This window comes from Trichechus manatus, unplaced genomic scaffold (genome assembly GCF_000243295.1).
Source record: "Trichechus manatus latirostris isolate Lorelei unplaced genomic scaffold, TriManLat1.0 scaffold00069, whole genome shotgun sequence".
Lineage (NCBI taxonomy): Eukaryota > Metazoa > Chordata > Mammalia > Sirenia > Trichechidae > Trichechus > Trichechus manatus.
The window spans coordinates 14,125,810-14,148,154 of NW_004444005.1; the positions used below are offsets into that span (position 1 = coordinate 14,125,810).

The 22,345-nt window shown below is 49.1% G+C and overlaps 1 protein-coding gene across 1 annotated transcript; it reads right to left on the reverse strand.

Moving 5' to 3' along the window:
* Positions 1-5,526: 5,526 nt before the first annotated feature.
* On the reverse strand, positions 5,527-21,849 carry RABL2B (RAB, member of RAS oncogene family like 2B). The gene is made up of 9 exons (XM_004380034.2): positions 21,819-21,849; positions 20,657-20,797; positions 11,738-11,767; positions 10,387-10,466; positions 9,715-9,794; positions 6,437-6,548; positions 6,142-6,239; positions 5,764-5,847; positions 5,527-5,607 (listed from the first exon to the last, which is right to left on the reverse strand). The coding sequence occupies exons 2-9, from the start codon at positions 20,761-20,763 to the stop codon at positions 5,527-5,529; spliced, it is 672 nt and encodes a 223-aa protein (XP_004380091.1). The 5' UTR covers positions 20,764-20,797; positions 21,819-21,849.
* Between the last annotated feature and the right edge of the window lie 496 nt (positions 21,850-22,345).

Consider the following 22,345-nt stretch of genomic DNA (forward strand, 5'->3'; position numbering starts at 1 on the left):
CCAAGAATCTGAACTATATGAAGATGAAAGTGGCATCAGGATTGGAGGAAGACTCATTAACAACCTGCGATATGCAGATGACACAACCTTGCTTGCTGAAAGTGAGGAGGACTTGAAGCAATTACTGATGGAGATCAAAGACAATAGCCTTCAATAAGGATTACACCTCAACATAAAGAAAACAAAACTCCTCGCAACTGGACCAATAAGCAGCATCATGATAAATGGAGAAAAGATCGAAATTGTCAAGGATTTCATTTTACTTGGATTCATGATCAACGCTGAGGGAAGCAGCAGTCAAGAGATCAGAAGACATATTGCGTTGGGAAATCTGTTGCAAAAGACCTGTTTAAAGTGTTGAAAAACAAGGATGTCACTTTAAGGACTAAGGTGCACTTGACCCAAGCCATGGTGTTTTCCATTGCCTCATATGCATGTGAAAGCTGGATGAGGAATAATGAAGACTGAAGAAGAATTCATGCCTTTGAGTTATGGTGTTGGCAAAGAATATTGAATATACCATGGATTGCCCGAAGAATGAACAAATCTGTCTTGGAAGAAGTACAGCCAGAATGAATCTTAAAAGCAAGGATGGCAAGACTTCATCTCACATACTTTGGACATGTTATCAGGAGGGATCAGTCTCTGGAGAAGGACAGCATACTTGGTAAAGTGGATGGTCATTGAAAAAGAGGAAGGCCCTCAATGATATGGTTTGACACATTGGCTATAATAATGGGCCCAAGCATAGTAAAGATTGTAAGGATGGTGCAGGACTGGGCAGTGTTTAGTTCTGTTGTACATTGTGTCACTATGAGTTGGAACTGACTCGACAGCACCTAACAACAATTTATTGAAGAGACTCTTCTTTCCCCATTGAATGGATTTAGCACCTTTGTCAAAAATCAGTTGACCGTAGATGTTTGCAAATAAATTATTTAAAAAAAATTCAAGGGTGGAGGTCTCCAGTATATCCACATTTAATTCAGCAGTCTGCCCCCGCAAAAACAGGTTGAATCATGGAGAATTACAGTGGGTCACAAAGACTTAACAAAGCCATTGTAGATGGTGTGGTGTCTTTGCTAAAGTAGATTAACAGAACATGGGTACATGGTATGCTGTTATTGATTTGAAAAATGCATTCTTCTCCATACTTACCAAAAAAAAAAAAAAAAAAAAAAGGATCAGAGGCAGTTTGCATTTACATAGGACCAAGAACCATATATGCATGGTCTTGATCCAAGGCTATGTTAATTCTCCTTCTCTTTGTCATAACATAATCTAAAGATAACTGAACCATCCCAACATCCCACGAAATATCACATCGCTCCACTATATTGATTACCTCATGGTAATCGTGCCTGATGAGCAAGAAGTCCTAAGTACTCTGATATCTTGATAAGATGCATGCACTCCAGAGGGTGGAAGATAAGCTCTACAAAAATATTTGGAGCCTGCCACATGGGTAAAATTTTTAAGTGCCCAGTGGTCTGGGTTGGCTTGGTGTATAGATGTCAAAAATGGACTGCTGCTTCACTATAGCCCCACTCAGGGATGGCTCTAAATGATGGTGGTGAGTGGAAATCCTCCCAATGGGTGGAGCTTCAGGCAATGAAACAGTATGTGGAGTGGGAAATGGCCTGAGGAAAAGGCAAGAAAAAATACAATCAGAATGTTCCTTAGAAGTGAGGATGGTGAAACTTTTCTTGCTTACTTTGGACATATCATTAGGAAAGACCAATTGCTAGGAAAGGACATCATGTTTGGTGAAGTGGAGGGTCAGCGAAAATGAGGGAGACCTGCAATGAGATGGACGGACACAATAGCTGCAACAATGGACTCCAACATACCAACAATCCTGGAGATGGTGCAGGACTGGGCTGCGTTTAGTTCTGTTATATATAAGGTTGCCATGAGTCAAAGCTGACTCAATGGCAAATAACAGCAACAACCAGGGCATGCATAGGCTTATGGGCTGAGGTGAGTGGCCTAGCTAGCTGGCTGGGGGACTGAAAGAAGTAATATTAGAAGACTGGGTACAAGAAAGTCTACAGAAGAGGCAGTGGATGGACCTATGTGAGTGGGCGCAAAGGGTGAGAGTCTTCGTTTTACAGGTTAATGCCCACTAGAGCCCATCCATGGTAGAAAATGCACTAAACAATCAAGTAGACATGATGACTTGGCCAGCAGATGTCAGCCAGCCTCTGTCCTTGGCCACCCCAGTGCTCACTTAGTGGGCTCATGAATGGAAATCGTCAATGGTGAAAAATTTGGAGGCTGTACATAGGCATGAATGCATGGTCTCCCTGTCACCAAGGGTGATCGAATGCCACTGTCACATGCTCAACCTGCCAGCAATAGAGATCAAAACTGAGCTGGTTTATATTATCTTTTGAAGAAACCAACTGGCCATTTGGCAGCAAGTTGATTACACTGGTCCCTTCTACTATGGAAAGGGCCATGTTTTGTGCCGACTGGTATTGAGATGTATTCTTGATATGGGTTTGCCTTTTCCGCCTGTAGTGCCTCAGCAACACCTCTCCAGGGACTCACAATGTTTCATCTGTCAACATAGGATCTTGGAAAACATCACCTTGGATTACTAAGACACCTACTTCACTGCGTAAGCGGTGCGGTGGTGGGCTCATAACTATGGGATCCACTAATCCAACCATGTACCATACCTCCAGAAGCTACTGCTCTGATAGAACAATGCAAGGGCTTCTTAAAAGACATAGCAGAGGTGCTAGTTTGGAGATGACACCCTGCAAGGATGGAATATACAATTTAAATCAATGGCTGTTACATGGTTCTGTGTCCCCAACAGGTCTAGGTGGCCCTGCTCATTATCACTCCCAGTGACAAAGTTGGGGGATTCATGCTTCCTGTTTCTGCAACTTTAGACTCTGTCAGTTGCGACCCTGGTCTCCAGAAGAGGGACATTTCTACCAAGTGACACAGTAAGAGTTTCCCTAAACATAAAGCTATAGCTGCTGCCTGGACACTTGGAGTTCCGTGTGCTGCTAAACTGTAAGCAAAGAAAGGGGCAAGCGCTCTGCAAAGAGGTAATTGACTCTGATCATCATTAGGAGGAAAGATGTTGCTACATAGCAGGGGCAAGGAGGACTATGTTTAGCACTCAGGTGATCAAAACTCTCTCTTGGTACTCCCATACCCAGCTGTAACTATGGAAGGGAGGAGCCCTGATGGCAAAGTGATTAAGAGCTCAGGCTGCTAAACAAAAGCTTGACAGTTCCAGTCCACCAGCTGCTCGTTGGAAACCCTATTGGGACAGTTCTACTCTGCCCCATAGGGGCGCTGTGAGTCGGAATCGACTCGATGGCACACAACAATGCAGCTACCCCAGTCTGACAAAGACGTGGTAAGCTGGGGCTCACTCTCAACCCACGAGGCAATCCACCCAGACCAGCAGAAGTGCTAACCAGAGGAGAGGGGCCTCTAGGATGGGTGGTGGAAGAGGGAGATTCGTATCTGTTTGGGCACAGGGTCTGCTTTAGTGGGGGCTATGGTTCGTCCTCTCCCACTAACCCTCCTTTTGTACATTTCCCCAGAAACTGTGACCACTCAGACTCTGGTGAAGCTCTTCGCTGATGGAATGCACATAATTGAGAAGCAGGTGGAGCTCCATAATGTAAAAGGTGTGCTGCAGGGGATGTTGTGCCCATCCAGATACTTAAACCTGCCTGAGCCTCATCCCCCAGTACCTTGAGTGTTGGCTGATAAAACTCATAGTTGCCCATTTCCCCAGAAAATTGTCCTTGCTAAAACCGGAGCCACTTTGCCCTGGAGGCTGCGATCCACCCCCTCCATCCCCTCCTCCCCATGCACTTGGCCAACTGGGCCATGACTCTCCTTGAGGCAGTTTGTTCTCCAGAGCTTCCCCCGGGCCAGGGAGCGCTGCAGCTGGCCTCCAGCCAGACCACAATCTCGTTTAGCTTCTTGCCTCCTGCCTGACCCTGCTTCCCTCCCTCTCTTTCTCCTCAGAGAATTCCCCAGTAATCACTGGAACAAGAATTCCCTTCTTGGGCTCTGCTTCCAGGAACCTGATCTAAAATAGTTATGTAAAACCAGTAATGATGCTGAGTTTTATGTATGTGAATTATATCTCAATAAAGCGGTTATATTTTAAAAACCAGTGCTCACTACAGACATCACAGTCACTTTTCCCTCCACTCACCAGTGTGATTCCAGCCCGAAAATCCCTGGTCAGGTGAAATCTCTTAAATTGAAAATGTAAGTATCAGTCATTTAGATGGGAAAAATTACTGTTCTTGAGGTCCCAAATTTATACCCATTCCTGCTAAAACACTAAACTCCACTGAAATGATCTGTTACATGACTTCAGTAGTTAACTTGGATCACGCTAGTGTGACAGACGGAGGCAGTTTCCCTTCATTAATGTGGTTTATGATCTGTAAGTTCTCTATGGTGTTTATACCCAGTACTGAAGGCCCACAGAATATGCACATATACTCATGGTTAATGTAATCCAACCTTTACTGAAAAAAGAGAACAGTAAAGAAAATAAATAATGGAAACTATGCAAATGACGCATGAGATTATCATAAAAAACGTACTAGTGAGTCGCGAGTACGTGGCAAGGCGCCACGCCCAGCACTGTGGGGGCAGTGCAGCGGCCCCTCTGCAGCCCTCGGCCACCTGCCAGGGCACAGCACCCACACGAGTCCTCGGAGGCATGAAGGTGTGCCTCACGTGCTGAAGGAGGTTTGAAGGAAGCTGTTTTTGAAGCAATTTCTTCTGTTTCGAGAGGGTGTGTCTTGGGGTTTGGCTGTACTGGACTGCTATCTACCAGCAATCACGTCTATCCCTAAACTGGCAGGTGACGCACTGGCCGCTCTGCTTGGCTTCCGTGGTGAGCTCTGTTCCCGTGGCCTCAGCCTCACTGTGCGCCAGGGCGCCTGACGTACCTCCAAGAGCTCCTGAGACCCAGCTGGTGCTCAGACATCCATGAAATGAACAGCTGTCTGCTCAAAACCTTGTTTAAAAAAGTTGGTTGGGGACTAGAGTACTGGACTATGTGGAAAAGCCCAGAGGCCTCCAAATTCTGCAGGGTGGGAGGGGCTGGTCAGGGTTAGAAATCATCCCCTTGGTGGAAATGTGAGGACAGGCCCTGTGGCCAGGAAGGAGGGGCTTTTCCTTTATTAGACACCTGGGCATGTCCCCTGACTCCTGTCACTATCCCAGGTCCAGCGGCAGGGCTGACGCTGACCCCTAATTCCACTTCGGGGAGACAGGGACCTCTTACACCTGCCTAGGGGGTGTGCTGTTGCTCACCCCATCCCTGTCCTTGACTACGGGAAGGGGACCGCCGTGTAGGGTCGGACGTCATGGGCAACAAAGGTGGGGAAGGATGAGTGGGTATGCAGGAGGCGGGGCAGGACTCAACTCAGAGCTAGTGGGGTGCTGGAGGGAGGGGTACTTTGCAGGGGCTCTAGCCCCACCCCCATCCCATCACGGAGAGAGGCTTCCTCTGGACTTCTGCGCTCAGGATGGGGGTGGGCTCTCGGTGCTGCCCCGCTGCCCTTGGCCCGGCACATCCTCCTCTTTCTGCTCCAACTCGAAGTTCTGTGAACAAAGTGGCAGGTGAGGCCCAGCCGTGCGTGTACCCGTCTGTGGCTGACACACTGGGGCCTGGGCATGGCGCACCTGTGCTGCCTGCAAAAGCAGGAAGAGCCACACTATCGGGTTCACATTCTGCGTCCCGACACACGGCCGACCTACCTCCAGCTCCTGCAAAACCTCGTCCATGAAGTCCCGGGAGTTCTGTTTGTAAGACACAGCCAATCGAATTGCATCGTTGAAGAGCTGGGGCAGGTGGGGACAATGGGAGGGAAACGTGGCAGTGGCTGGCGTGCCCTGGCCTTCCCCGCCCCACGCCACTGGCCCCACGGTGAGTCCATCTGGCACTCTATCCTCTAAAAGCTGCCCAGCCCACCTCACCAAGCTGGCCCATCCTCTCCCCACCCTGCTTCCCAAAGCAGCGTCCATCCCCCTCCTCCATGTCTCCGCCACCCAAGCCCCTCCTCTTAATGGTTCCCTGTTCACCTCCCAGCCACCCCCCCACCCCAGCTGCAGTGGACCGCCTTTGCAGCCCCTTACCTTCACGACGTTGGTACCATCAGCAGCTGAGACAAAGTACAGAGGCAGGGAGAACTTCTTGGCAAAATTGAAGCTTTTTTGGGTCACCTTAATGTCTGCTGCAGAGAGAAAGTAGGACATGGCATGTCCACAAGGGGAAGTGGGGTGCTGAGGGCCAACGCCTGCATCCTACAATGGGGTCCACCAACGGGCCTTTGCCCTAGGCAAGGGCAGGCTCTCTCTTGGGCTTGGGGGAGCTGGGTGAAAGCGTGTTGTCCCAGGACAGGAGGAACGTGTGGTGGTCCCCAGTGCCCACCGTCAATCTTATTGGCCACCACGACGCAGGGGATCTCGGGCCTGAACTCCCGAAGCTCCGTGTACCAGGTGCTCAGATTCTTGTACGTGACTTTCCTTTGCACGTCAAACACCTGCAAGGAGCAGAGGTGGTGCTTGAGGATCTCAGCGTGTCTTCGCTCCACCCAGGATCCTGCATGAGCAGGCAAGCGCAGCCGGCAGGCTCTGGCCCTGCTTTGTGACACAGCCCCTCCAGCCAGGGGCTGTGCCACCTGAGCGCGAGGTGCCAAGCCCTTTCTTCAGATCTTTTATTCCTTGTTTGTTAGTCCTATTTAGCGACTGTGAACACCGTAAGTTGCGTCACTGTCCTGACTGACACAGCCCGTTTCCCACCACCTGTCAGTCGGTTGTACCGTGGGGGCTTGTGTGTTGCTGTGATGCTGGAAGCTACGCCACTGGTATTGCAAATACCACCCAAGTCACCCAGGGTGGACAGGTTTCAGTGAGGCTTCCAGACTTAAGACAGACTAGGAAGAAAGGCCTGGTGATCTACTTCTGAAAATTAGTCGATGAAAACCTTATGGATCTCAACAGAACACTGTCTGACTTGCATGCTCTGGACATGTCATCAGGGGGGATTAATTGCTGAAGGACATCATCTTTGGTGAAGCAGAGGGCCAGCAAGGGCAAGGGAGACTCTGTGTGAGATGAACACGTTGGCAGTGGTGAAGATGACGCAGGACTGGACGACGTTTCCTTCTGCTGTACGTGGGGCCTCCGTGAGTCGGAGATGACTCGACGGCGTCTATCACGTATAATCGTAATTTTTTTGTTTTCTTCTTAGTCTATTCTTATTTTTATTGCTTAAACTTTGTTTTAAAATTCCTTTGTAATAATTTAAATGTTTCTAGAATTTTCGTTTAGTTTCTACTGATTTATTTTCAGTTCTAAACTTTTTAATCTTCCATTCATTCTGTATTTACTCTAAATTTTTTAGAAGTACTTATTTTTTATTACTTTGTAGCTTTTTATCATAAATTTTTATAGTCTAACTAACTATAATTTGTTGTTTTTACCTATTTAAACATATTTAACCTATTTTAAACTGCCAGCAGGAAGCATGAGCACCGCAGACCAGCTCTAAACGGCTCTCGGACGGCACGGCTCTCGGACGGCACAAGCTGCTGCCCCAGGGACCCTTCCATCAGGCCCCTCACAGGAGCTCCCTGGAAGCGCCCCACGTGACAGCAAGTGGTCAAGGACAGCGATCAGCCTGCTGCAGCACCGGCCCCTTCGCAGGAACACCGCAGCCCAGGCCCTGGGCTGAGGGCCCAGTGTCAGCGAAGGACTGTGCTGTCCTCGACCCCAGTGAAGGTTCCTCACGAGCTGTGTTTGCAATGGAACGCCCGCAACAGCCCACACGGGCTGCCTCACCATCGTCACCTTCTGTCCGCTTCCAGGGCGCCCTCTTGGTGGTGGGTGCTCCTAGCTTCCTCCCTTTAGAGCTGTGCCCTCCGGCATGAGGCTAGGTGCCTGCAGGGACAGGCAGCTCCAGGACAGACACCCCCGGAACTCAGAAGAGGGGCCAGAGGCAGGCAAGGTCACCCCAGGAGGGAGGAGGCAGTGTGTGACTCCCGGGCAGGGGGGCCTCCATCCCTGCACCCAGCACCAGCACCCAGGTGGAGCTGGAGCCAGGGGCTCACAGTGCTGTGTGAGCAGAGCAGTGATGTTAATGGGAGTCTCAGAGGCCACACGGGAGCAGGCCTGGAGAGCGCAGTGTCAGGAGAGAGGGTGGCAACGGGAGCGGAGGGAGCAGCCTGAGGGCGGAGAGGGGTGGGGAGCAGACGGTAGCCCCCTCCTTCCCTACCACACGTGACCACAGCAGAAGGAGGCCCTGTGACTCTCAGGCCCCGCACAAAGGACACACTACGTGCACCCGGCTGTCGACGCTTCTCTTGGAGCGGGTCATGAGGAAGCCCCCGTCACCCCTGAAAGGGGTCCAGCCCAAGACGTCATCGCCCCTGCCTGCGTGGAGCAGACGGACAGACTCCTGACCTGAGATTCACATGCACATAGAGGTACTTTACACCAAGTGCATGAAGGCAGGCCCTGGTACTCAGTCTGAACAAGGCTCCTGCTCGTCACTGACCGCTGCTGGGGCTCACAGTTCAGAAAAGTGTCCAGCGCCACATACTGGAAGGCAGGCATCCGCGTGTTTCCTCAGCGGAAGTGGGTTAGTGTCCAGAGACGGTGGCTGAGGCCCAGACCGGCCAGTTCACAACGGGCCCCAAGCGCGGGCACTGGTGGCTGCCTCCTTCTCCCCAAGCTCCCAGGACTGTTGTCGAGGAGGCTTGGGTTCTGGAGGGCAGCACTGTCCCAGCCCAGGTATCTTAGTCATCTAGTGCTGATATAACAGAAATACTAAGTTTATTCTCTCACAGTTTAGGAGGCTAGAAGACCCAACTCAGAGCACTGGTCTGAGGGGAAGGCTTTCTCTCTCTGTCGGCTCTGGAGAAAGGGGTCTTCGTCTCCTTTCAGAAACTGTGGGCCTGGCATTCCTTGGAGATCTTCAGGTGTCTCCTCATCAATCTTCACCTGGGTCTAGGAGGTTGTCAGTGCAGGGATCCCGGGTCCAAAGGACACTCTGTACTCTCGGCTCTTCTTCCTTTGTAGTAGTGAGGTCCCTCTCTCCTCTCTGCTCGCTTCCCTCTCCTTTTACCTCTTGTAAGACAAAAGGTGTGACTCAAGCAAGGTTGTGACTTGAATAAGGTGGTGACTTGAGTAAGGCGGTGACCTGAGTAAGGGTGTGACCTGAGCAAGGCAGTGACCTGAGTAAGGGTATGATTTCAGTAAGGCGGTAACTTGAGTAAGGGTGTGACTTGAGTAAGGCAGTGACCTGAGTAAGGGTGTGACCTGAGTAAGTGTATGACTTGAGTAAGGCGGTGACCCGAGTAAGGGCATGACTTGAATAAGGCGGTGACTTGAGTAAGGGTGTGACCTGAGTAAGGGTGTGACTTGAGTAAGGGTGTGACCTGAGTAAGGGTGTGACCTGAGTAAGGGTATGACCTGAGTAAGGTGGTGACCTGAGTAAGGGTGTGACTTAAATATGGTGGCAACTTGAGTAAGGACGTGACCTGAGTCAGGCAGCGTGACTCAAGATGTACCCTACCCTGATCCCCACCCTAGAGAAGGCCACTGGGAGAAGCCTCACCTAGGAGCTCTGGGGAGCATGTGTGGTTTGAAGCTGCCCGGGTGGCCCGACCCCACCGCACCAGCTCCCAGCCTGGCATGCGTTCGTACCATGATGCAGGCGTGGGCCTTGTGGTAGTAGGAGGCGTGCATGCTCTGGAACCGCTCCTGGCCTGCCGTGTCCCAAAAGTCTGCAACAGAGACACAGCTGTGACTGCCCAGAGCATACCCCCACCCCCGAACACCCGGGTGGGTCTCTGCAGAAACGCGGACCGAACGTGTGCATGTCAGGTTAGGAGACAGTGCACCCAAGTCTGAGGCAAGAAGACTGCTGAGTGCATGCAAATCTGTATGTGTCTGTGTGTGTGTGCATGTGCACGTGTGTGTGTCTGCATGTCCCATGTCCATCTGTGTGTCTGTGTCTACATCTGTGCGTATGTCTGTGGAAGGTCAGAACCCTTTGTGGGGGAGAACATTCAGACCACATTTAATATTCTGTTACACTGGCCGAATTAGAACCCCCAAGACTTGGGAAAGCGACTGCCTTGAACCTCTGCGCCTCACCTTCCACCTTTCCGTACCCCCACACCCAATGCTGGCTCAGAAGCTGGGGCAGCGCCCTCCTTCCGTGCCCCCCACCAGCCTCCTGGCTCTCAGGGTCCTCCCCACCACCACCACCCCCTCCCTGGCGTCTCCTTTCCTCCTTCTGTGACCCTTTCCCACCCTTTCTCCTCTCTGTGCCCCACCTCTCAGTCGCCCTCCCTCTCTTGGGGGGCTGCTCACCCACGAGGACGGTCTTGCCATCCACCATGGCTGTGTGCTTGTACAGGGTCAGGGCATATGTGGACAGCTGCTGGGGCTGACTGTAGGCCGGTCAAGGAGCCAGACATGCAGAAGGGAGTAAGGGAAGGGTCTGAATGAGTAAGATGTATGAATGGACTTGGAATTGAGCGGGTGCTGTGGGCAGGCACCCCTGGAGACAGAAGGCCAGCTCCAGATGCGGTTGGCACAAGAGCAGCCACCCCAGGGGAGCTCTGTGGAGGATGAGGGTGGGAGGGCCTGCAGAGTGCCCAGACCATCCAAGTCCAAGGAAAAACGGGGAGAATTTTCCAGAGAAGCTGTCACGAATGGTATCTTGGAGCCGGAAAAAATGCATGGGAGCCCCAGCTCCTTCTGGTGGAGAGAAAAACCCCACCCCAGGTTGTCTGTAAATCAAGGGGTGGGGAGGGTGGGGAAGGTGGGGAGGGTGGGGAGGTGGAGAGGGTGGAGAGGGGCCCCATCCCAGGTGCCAGAGTGGGTCTCGCTCTGACAACCTGGGGGCGGGAGGGTTTGGCAGCTTGTCGAGGCTCGTTCACAGCAGAGGACTTGTTAAGGGTCAGTGGGCCCAGCCTGGAGGTCAGTCAGGAGTTGGTGTGCAGGAGGTGGGTCACGGCAACCTTGGGCGTGAAAATGCAGACCCCTCGGAAGGGGCTCTGAGGCTTGTAGCCCCGCTTCAGTACGCCCGTGGGGGGCTGGGCAGAGGGGTGAACAACAGAGGGAGCTGGGAGGGGAGAGGGACACCTCCTGCTGTGGAAGTCCTATGTGGGCACTCAGGAGCCTGGGTGCAGGGAGGGCAGGGGAGGGTGCTGTGTGGCTCTGCAGATCAGGAAACTGAGGCTCAGAGAGGCCAAATCACTCATCTGAGGTCAGAGAGCTCCTGAGGAGGAGGAGGGGAGGAAGGGAGAGGGGGAAAGGAGGGAAAGAGCGGGGAGGAGGGGGCGAGGAGGAGGGAGAGGAGGGGGAGAGGGGGAGGAGGGGGAGGGAGGAGGGAAAGAGAAGGAGTGGGAGGAGGGACAGGAAGAAGGGGAAGAGGAGGGAGACGAGGAGGGAGAGGGGAGAAGGGAGCGGGGAGGGGAGAGGCTGGACCTGGGTCCAGGCTCGTGACTCCAGACCAGGCCCTGCGAACCCTACACCGCACGCGTGTGCTACAAAATACAAAGTGCAGGGTGGCCAAGACCCGTGCATCCGCTCACGCCTCTGGGAGGGGCAGCTGGGGGAGTCTCGGTAAAGGAGGAGGCAGGGGGTTGGGGTGGCCGTGGGTTTGGGAGGGCTGCAGGGAACGGGTGCAGGGTGCATGTCACACCTTGAAGGATACAATCCGTCCATGAGGAATCTCTCCATGAGTCTGCAAGGAGAATGGGGAGGGGTCAGCAACAGCCCCTGCGGCGCCCTGGCTGACAACCTGTTCCCACTGCAGCTCACACAGCCTCCTCCTGGGACAATGCAGGGCTCTCCACCCACCTGGCACCTCCATGGTGGCCCCAGCCAGCACTATGGCTCGTCACCTCCTTGCGTGAGGCTGCTGGGGGCACAGCCCCTGACCACCAATATCAGCTGAAGCAATAAAGGTCCCTTTCCCCTGAGCTCAGCCACCTGTCTACACAGGAGCAGTCTGGGTGAAACACAAACTCAACCCATCTGAAGTGAGTCTGACCGGCCCACTGACCCAGCCCTGCCCCTGAATTATCCAGTCAGTGGTATCACCTGTCCCTATACCTGGACCTGTGTACCAGCACCGACCCTTTCACAGACCATCCCAAATGAGTGCACCCCTACTCCCGAATGTGGCACTCTGTGGCATGCACGGGGAAACCAAGACAGGGAGGCTGTGCCCTCTGACACCATCCCCCAAGCTCTGCAGGCCCCTCTTGCCGCCTTCAGGCCTCTGCTCACGTGTTCCCGAGCAGGGAGATGCTCCCATCACCCCGTTTGTAAGAGGAGAACTCTACCCCCTCCATCCTTCACCCCTCCTGGGCCTGCAGGTCACACCAGCTAGGAAGCATTTCAGAGTGGGGTGTTCAAAGAAGTCTTTCAATTTTCAGATTAGTGCTGATTCCCAGTGCCTAGAGCTGCACGGATGGCGGAGTGAGCTTGATCAGTGTTTGAACAAATGCACACGAACACAGTGAACAAGCTTAATTAATACATATCCTGAATCCAGTGAGAGAACACACATTCTTTTCCAGCTTACATAACCACCGACCACCAATTAGACCCCACAGGAAACCGCAAAACACCACCCTTGCCCAAAATACACCATCATGTCCTCTGACTACACGCGGTAAGTTGAAAATAAAAAGCAACAACAAGTTTAACACCCCATACATTTGAAAACTGAAAAACGAGACACTCAAATCCACTTCTAAACAACCTGCAGGTGACAAAATAAATCACAAAGGAAACAAGAATTATTTAGGATAGAAAGATATCTAAAAAGTCCTATATAAGTTCCACTTATGGGAAAATGGAGTGGACATACTTTTCCCTTTCCTGGCTAAGGATGACTGAAAACTCTGGGCATTAAAGAAAAAGCAAACACAAGACGACTCTGTACAATGGAGGAGGCTGACTCACAAAGGACTTCAGGACCCCAGGAACAACGTGGCTGTGAGTCCTGGGTTTTCTTTTTGCCTCGTTACCCGGACTTGGAGCTGAAGAAGCCGGCAGCCTGAAACACCAATAGAAGCCGACAAAAAAGCCCCAACAAGAGCCTGCTCTCTTTGGCCAAAGTACCAGGAAAGGGGCAGCCAGCAAGACAAAAACTTTCGGACAATAGCCACCAGTCAAACACCCGAGGAAAAACGGTGGCCCCTACCCTCAACCCCAGGAGCAATGGTCTGGGAGGGGAGCCTGGACATCCCCCCCTGGCTAGGGTAGAGTCAAAGGTCAGGAAGGGAGCAGAACTTCCACCCCTGTCTGATGGTAACGAAGAACCCCTCCCATCCCCACATGGTCAGTGGGGAGCCTGGACTTCTATCCTGTTCTGGGTTGAACTCTGTCCTCCAAAAAGATCTGCTGAAGTCCTGACCCCTGTACCTGTGAACGTGTCTGTCTGGAAACAGTGTCTTTGCAGACGTAATTAGTTACCATGAGGCCATGCTGGAGCAGGGTGGGCCCTAATCCTGTATGACTGGTGTCCCTGTAAGAGAAGAGACACGGAGACAGAGACAGAGGAGAGACGGCCACGAGGCAGAGACTGGAGTAATGCTGCTCCAGGCCAAGAACACGCAGGGCCACAGATTTCCAGCCGCCAGAACCAGTTTGTAGGACTTTATTGGGGCAGCCCTAGGAAACCAAGACCCACTCCCGGCAGTAATGAGGGGGTGCTGCACCCCCTTCCCTTGCTGGGACAGTGTCACAGGAAGCCAGCTAAAACAGAAGGTTTAAAGAAGACCTGGAGTTTCATAATTTAATTCTCAAAAAATGTCTAAATTTCAATAACACCAGGAAAATCTCAAGCTGAATGAAAACAGATAATCAAGAGATGGCAACGCTGCCTTCCTGTGGGTTACTTGAACCTTCTTCTGAACTTCCATTGATTTATCTGCAGCATTGCTGAGTGGGTTTTTTTTTTTTTTTTATTTAATAGCTTTCATAGTGGTTGCTATGCTGTTGTTGGTTGCTGTTGAGACAATTCCGACCCATGGTGACTCCATTTGTGCACCGTAGAACTGCCCCATAGGATTTTCAAGGCTGTAACCGTTCAGAAATAGACTGCCTGCCAGGTCTGTCTTCCAAGGCGCCTCTGGGTGGGTTTTAATCGCCAATCTTTCAGTTAGTTGTCACTGCTTGCGTTATTACCTTATACACGTATAACTTTTCCACAGTCTGCTGGCGTCAACATTCACCACTGGAGTGAAATGCACACTACTTCCCTACCTCCCTTTATGTCCCTTTACCCTCTCTTGTTTGATGTCTTAAGTATTTTCTCTACATACATTGAGAACTCCATCAGACAGTATTATAATTTTTGCTTCAACAAACATAATTTAAAAATGCAAGAAGAAAATAAAGTCTATTGCACTGTATTTAGTTTTCCTTACACTGTTCTTTCTTCCTTCCTGATGTACAAGACTTCTCCTTTTATCATTTTCTTTCTGGTTAGACAGCATCCCTTAGCCATGCTTTTTGGGGAGGTCTGTTGGAAACAAATTCTCTTAGTTTTCCTTCATCTGAGAATGACTTCCCCTCCATCCTTGCAGGATATTTTTGCCGGATTTAGGATTGTGGGTTGACAGTTCTTTTCTTTCAAAACTGTGCCACTTCTTTCTTGCCTTCATGACTTCTGATGAGAAACTCACGTCATTCTAACTGTTTTTTCCCTACAAGTAAAGTGTGGTTTCTCTCTCGCTGCTTTCAAGATTTTTTCTTTGTCTTTAGTTTAGTTGTGTCCTGACGGGGTTTTTTGTTTGGTTTGTTTTTTGCTTTGGTTTATCTTCTGGACACCATAGGTTTATGTCTTTTGCAAAATTTAGGACGTTTCAACCATTATTTCTTCTAGCACTTTTTTTAGTTCAGCCCTCTTCTTCCTCTCCTTCTAGGATTCTGATGACACAAATGTCATCTTTTATTAATAGTCCCACAGGTCCTGGAAGTTCTGTTCATTTTCTCCCAATCTATATTCTTACTGTTGTTCATATTGGATAATTTATATTCTATTTTTCAGTTCAGTGATTCTTTTCTTTGTCTCTCCATCCTGTTCTGACCCCATTCAGTGAGTTTTTCATTTTGGTTACTGTATTTTTCAGATCTAAAATTGCCATTGGATTCTTATTTATATCTTCTATTTCTTTGAAGAAAGTTTGTTTTTTTCCATTTGTTTCAAGCAACCCATACTTGCTCACTGAAGCATTTTTATGATGCCTGCTTTAAAAGCTTTGTCAGATAATTCGGCCATCTATCTCATCTCAGTGTTGCCATTTATTGATTATCTTCAAAATTTTATCCACCCAACAACAGCACAATACATATTATTCTCAAATGTCTGCAGAACATAGTACAAGATAGGTCATATCCTGGGCCATAAACAAACCTCAACAAAATTAAAACAACTGAAATCATACAGAGTGTGTTCTTGGACCAGAATGGAATCAGACTAGAAATCAGTAATAGAAAGACAACAGGAAAATCTCCAAACATTTGGGAACTGAACAACACACTTCTTCTAAACAATCTGTGGCCAAAAAGGAAGCCCCAAGGGGGAAAAAAATTGAACTGAATGAAAATACAACATCAAAATTGGTGGAAAATAGCCAAGTTAGTGAAAAAGAAATGTATGGCATTAAACGTATACATTAGAAAAGAGGGAAAGTCCCATATCTACAGTCTAAGCTTCCACCCTCAAGAGTCTAGAAAAAGAAGAACAAAATAAACCCAAATGCAAGCAGAAGGGAGGAAATAATAAAGATAAGAGCAAAAATCAATGAAATGGAAAATGGAAAAACGGAGAAAATTAATGAAACAAAGAGAAAATCAAAGAGCTGGTTCTTTGAAGGATGAACAAAGTTATCAAACCTTCAGCAAGACTGATAAAAACAGAACAACACAAAATACCAGTACCAAGAATGAAACAGGGGCTATCACTACAGACCCTGCAGAATCAAAATAAGCTAATATTACAAATACACATATATTTGACAACATAGATGAAATGGACCAATTCCTCGAAAAGTACAAACTGCCCCAATTCACCCAATATGAAATCGATCACTTCAATGGCCCTACAACTATTAAGAAAATTTCATAATTAAAAGACTCGCCTAAAAGAAATCTCCAGGCCCAATAGTTTCAGTGGAGAATTCTACCAAACATTTGAGAATTAATATCAATTTTACATAGTCTCTTTCAAAAATAGAAGAGGAGGGAATTTGCAATTTTTAGAAGGCCCAGTGTACCCTGATACTAAAACCGGACAAAGAAAGTAGCAAAAAGGAAAAGAAAACCACAGACCAGTCTCACAGATGAATAAATCACTAACAAAATAATGCTGTTGTTGTTAGATGCTGTCGAGTCAGTTCTGACTCAGAGCAATGCTGTGTACAACAGAAAAAAACACCACCCAGTCCTGTGCCACTCTCACAATCATTATTATGCTTCAGCCCATTGTTGCAACCACTGTGTCAATCCATCTCATTAAGGGTCTTCCTTTTTTTCTATGACCCTCTACTTTATCAAGCATGATGTCCTTCTCCAGGCACTGGTCCCTTCTGATAACATGTCCAAAGTACATGAGATGAAGCCTCGCCATCCTTGCTTCTAAGGAGCATTCTGGCCATACTTCTTCCAAGACAGATTTGTTCATTTTTCTGGCAGTCCTTGGTATATTCAATATCCTTTGTCAACACCATAATTCAAAGGCATCAATTCTTCTTCGCTCTTCCTTATTCATTGTCCAGCTTTCACATGCATGTGAGATGATGGAAAATATCATGGCTTGGGTCAGGTGCACCTTAGTCCTCAAAGTCACATTTTAGTTTTTGAACACTTTAAAGAGGTCTTTTGCAGCAGATCTGCCCAATGCAATATGTCTTCTGATCTCCTGACTGCTGCTTCCATGAGCGTTGATTGTGGATCCAAGTAAAATGAAACCCTTGACAACTTCAATATTTTCTCCATTATTATGATATTGCCTATTGGTCCAGTTGTGAGGATTTTTGTTTTCTTTATGTTGAAGTTCAATCCATACCGAAGGCTGTAATCTTTGTCTTCATCAGTAAGTGCTCAAAGTCCTCTTCACTTTCAGCAAGGCTGTGTCATCTGCATATCACAGGTTGTTAATGAGTCTTCCTCCAAACCTGATACCACATTCTTCTTCATATAGTCCAGCTTCTCAGATTATCTGCTCAGCATACAAATTAAGTAAGTATGGTGAAAGGATATAACCCTGATACACACCTTTCCTGACTATAAACCACGCAGTATTCCCGTTTTGTTCAAATGACTGCCTCTTGGTCTATGTACAGGTTCCTCGTGTGCACAATTAAGTGTTCTGGAATTCCCATTCTTCTCAATGTTATCCATAATTTGTTATGATCCACACACTCGAATGCCTCTGCATAGTCAATAAAACACAGGTAAACATCTTTCTGGTATTCTCTGCTTTCAGCCAGGATCCATCTGACATCAGCAATGATATCCCTTGTTCCTCATCCTCTTCTAAATCCGGCTTGAATTTCTGGCAGTTCCCTTTTGATGTACTGCTGCAACCACTTTTGAATAATCTTCAGCAAAATTTACTTGTGTGTGATATTAATGATATTGTTTGATAATTTCCACATTCTGTTGGATCACCTTTCTTTGGAGTGGGCACAAATATAGATCTCTTCCAGCTGGTTGGCCAGGTAGCTGTCTTCCAAATTTTCTGGCATAGATGAGCGAGCATCTCCAGTGCTGCATCCATTTGCTGAAACAAATTCCGTCAGTTCCTGAAGCCTTGTTTTTCACCAATGCCTTCAGTGCAGTTTGGACTTCTTCATTTAGATCCATTGGTTCTTGATCATATGCTACCTCCTGAAATAGTTGAATGCTGACCAATTCTTTTTGGTTGTGACAGTGACTCTATGTGCTCCTTCCATCTGCTTTTGATGCTTCCTGCATCATTCAATGTTTTCCCCATAGAATCCTTCAGTAAAGCAACTTGAGGCTTGAATTTTTTCTTCAGTTCTTTCAGCTTGAAAAATGCTGAGCGTGTTCTTCCCTTTTGGTTTTCTAACTCTAGATCTTTGCACCTTCTATTATAATACTTCACTTGTCTGTCAGTTTGTCGTACTGTGGTGGCTTGCGCGTTGCTGTGATGGTGGAAGCTATGCCACTCATATTTCAAGTACCAGCAGGGTCACCCATAGTGGACAGGTTTCAGCGGAACTTTCAGACTAAGACAGACTAGCAAGAAGGACCTGGTGGTCTGCTTCTGAAAAAATTGGCCACGGAAAACCTTATGGATAGAAGCAGGACATTGTCTGACATAGTGCCAGAAGTGAGCCCCTCAGGTTGGAAGGTACTCAATATACGACTGGGAAAGAGTCGCCTTCCCAAAGTAGAGTCGACCTCAATGACGTGGAAGGAGTAAAGCTTATGGGACCTTCATTTGCTGATATGGCATGACTCAAAATGAGAAGAAACAGCTGCAAACATCCATTCATAATTGAAATGTGGAATGTATAAAGATTGATATCCTAGGCATTAGTGAGCTGAAATGGACTGGTATTGGCCATTTTGAATCAGATAATCATACGGTCTGCTATGCCACCAATAACAAATTGAAGAGGAATGGTTGCATTCGTCGTCAAAAAGAACATTTGAAGATCTATCCTCAAGTACAATGCTGTCAGCGATAGGATAATATCCATATGCCTACAAGGAAAACCAGTTAATACAACTATTATTCAAACTTACATACCTATTAATGCCAAAGATGAAAAAATTGAAGATTTTGACCAACTTCTGCAATTTGAAATTGATCAAACATGCACTCAAGATGTTGGTGATTGGAATGCAAACAGTGGAAACAAAGAAGGATCAGCAGTTGGAAAATACGGCCTTGGTGATAGAAACGATGCCGGAGATGGCATGATAGAATTTTGCAAGACCAATGACTTCTTCATTGCAAATACCTTTTTTCACCAACATAAATGGCAATGGACCTTGGCAGATGGAATACAATGAAATGAAATCAACTACATCTGTGGAAAGAGATGATGCAAAAGCTCAAAATCATCAGTCAGAACAAGGCCAGGGGCTGACTTCAGAACACACCATCAACCGCTCATATGCAAGTTCAAGCTGATGCGGAAGAAAATTAAAACAAGTCCATGAGAGCCAAAGTATGCCCCTGAGTATATCCCACGTGAATTTAGAGCCCATCTCAAGAATAAATTTGATGCACTGAACACGAACAACCGAAGACCAGACAAGTTGTGGAATGACATCAAGGATATCATACAGGAAGAAAGCAAAAGTTCATTATAAAGACAGGAAAGAAAGAAAAGACCAAAACAGATGTCAGAAGAGACTCTGAAACTTGCTCTTGAACGTAGAGTAGCTAAAGTGAATGGAAGAAATGAAGAAGTAAAACAGCTGAACGGAAGATCTTGAGAAGACAAAGTGAAGTATTATAATGAAATGTTAACTACTTAAGATTCTTATTTTTTGCTGCTTCAAGTGAGGCTGTAGGAGACTGGCACTGGACATAGCGGGTGAAGAAGCACGGGTTCACAGGCAGGCCACCTTGGGCCTCATACCAAGTGACGCTCTCTCACGGCTCTCCATCATCAAGCTTACTGTCTGCTGTCCTTGTTCTCTCTTTGTTGGTTCTAAACTTGGATAGGGAAAAGAGGTGTTATTTATTGGGTAATCTCCAAAACCTACAACATTCACCTTCACTTTTAACATACAGGCATGTTGCTGAGTATGGTCAAGCAAGTCTAAAACTCTCAACCAGAGTTGCAGGGTGTGTGTGTGTCTGACAGAGACAGAGAATGTGAATTAATGAAGAAGGCAAAAAACAGCAAAGCCCCTAGAGAATCATTCACAGCTATCTGAACATGTTAATAAATACCTGGAGCACCTGGAAGACAAGACAAGACTCACAGATGCCTGGTCAGTGGTGTGTGGCCACCTGACCCTTATCCTGTGAAGGAAGAAAGGGACATATGCCTCCACAAGCCTTGACAGGTGAGGAAGGGGCTCTCCCAAGGATGACACCTCCAGACGAGCTGCCACCACTTCAGAGTGGCCTGGACTCTCTAGGTAGGGAGTTCCACACCTGAGCACATAGGCACGGAAGTCAGTTCAAAGAATAAGTGCATCTTTATCATTTTTATCCCCTCTTCTCAATCTCAGTGAGTCCCTCCAAGAAAACACCTTCACCCCTGTGTTCAATCTGTCACCGGCTGTACTGGTCACACCTCCCAGTGTCCTCTCTCCACACCCACCAGCACCACCTCTTGATGTATTGGCTGACACATGGGAACACCCCTGGTCTCACCTTCTCACCCGGAGGTGCTTCAAGGAAGGAATGATGGGTGGCCCGCCACACCTGCTGCCAGGTCTCACACGTAAAGCCCCATTTCCTCAGTCCTCATCACTTGCCTACCTCCAACACGCCTAACCTAGCTGTTGATGTGCACACCTGGGCTCCAGGTAGGACTGTTTTCTCCCACCCCCACAGACTTTCCTAAGAGCCCTCAGAGATCTGCGCCAGGCCTGGCCTTTCGTCCCTAACCTCCCAACATACTTGGACTTGCCCACCGCACTGTCGCCCAGACAGATGATCTTCACATTTTCGTCAGCGTCGTATTTCTCTTGGTCCAGCTCACAGGGTTTGGCTCTGTCCCCAGCCATCTGCTCCTGGTGATGAAGAGGGGCCCAGCACAGTCTGGGAAGATCAAGAAGAGGCTGCAGTTACAGAGATGAGTAGTCTCTACCAACTCTGCTTCCCCTTGATCTTGAGAGGGGCCCCAGGCCCTCTAGCTGTGCACAGGCCACACCCCCCACTCCCACTCGGACAGACAGTTTTCCAAAGCCATGTGGGAGCTTCACAAGTTTTACATATGAAACAGCTTTCTCGCGTGTAAAACACAGACAAAAACAGTGCCCATGGCCCAGGGGCAATGCGAGACGGTGTCTGGGAAAGAGACAACGCGCAGGTGCCGAATGACACGCTCTACACCACACAGCCAAAGACGCCAACCCTACATTTCTGGTCCACTACCTTCATGCTTCTCACCTTCCCTTCACTGTGCACCCTACTGCAATCAGCTGTACACCGCTGTTCCCCAGGCCCTCTTCTCCGGGGCTATCTCAATCTCTACAGGTTTCACCTATATCCTAGATGTTGATAATGCCAAACCTGTGCCTCCACCAAGATCTCGTCCCTCAGTGCCAGACTCACATATGCAATTGCCTACCACGCAATTATCAGCAGGGACCAGTCCATGGAGGACATCATGCTTGGTAGAGTGTCAGTGGAAATGAGGAAGACCCTCAACGAGACGGACTGACATAGTGGCTGCAACAATGGGCTTAAGCATAGCAACGACTGTAGGGATGGCGCTGCACCCGGCAGTGTTTTGTTCTGTTGTACGTCCGGTCGTTATGAGTCGGAACCGACTCCACGGCACCTAGTAACCACCACCAGGCCAGGACTAGCAGACTATGTCACACAGGCATAAACAGCATGTCAAAACCCAAATACTTCACTTCTGCTCTCCTCAAACGCTGCTCCTCGGGTTCCCCATCTGTACCCAAGCTGGGCCCGTCACCTGGTGGGCTTCTGGCTCACGTGCGGTCCCGGGAGCGGGCTGGACGGAGATCAGTCAGGCCCCCCCCGGCGGCCCCACCCCCGGGTCCCGCCCGCCCGCCGCCCCCCGACCCTGCCATCCGTCTCCACCACCTACCGGGGCTCACAAAAACCACACCGCGCTTCTCGATCAGCCCGCGTCCTCGCAGGTGCTACGCAACCGCGCAGGGACCCCTCAGAGGCTGCCCGGCCGAAGGCCTGAAGGACCCCGGTGGGGCGCGGGCTGGCTAGCGCGGTGCCTGGCGGAGGACGCCGGTGAGTCCGGCCCGACCCAGACTGGCCTGGTCCTCCAGGCAGTCGGGAATCTGATGGGCTTGGGCCCCGGACGAGGGTAATGGTTCAGGCCACCTCAGGCCTCGGGGAGCGGCGTGGGTCTTCGGGCACCGGGTCTTAGGTGTGGGAGGCGGCGTGCAGGTGTGGAGGTTGCAGTCGGGGGCGCCCGAAGGAGCACGCGGGGGCGACCTCGGGGGAGTGGAGGGGCGGGGGCCCCAGGTGTGGGAGGCAAATGATCAAGCAATTTCTAAAATTTGTAAATCTCTGATGGGGTGAATATGAGCAAATTTCTGGACATTTATTGTTAATCAAAAGCGGAGACAGCCATGGCTGAGACTGCAGTAGGAGAGC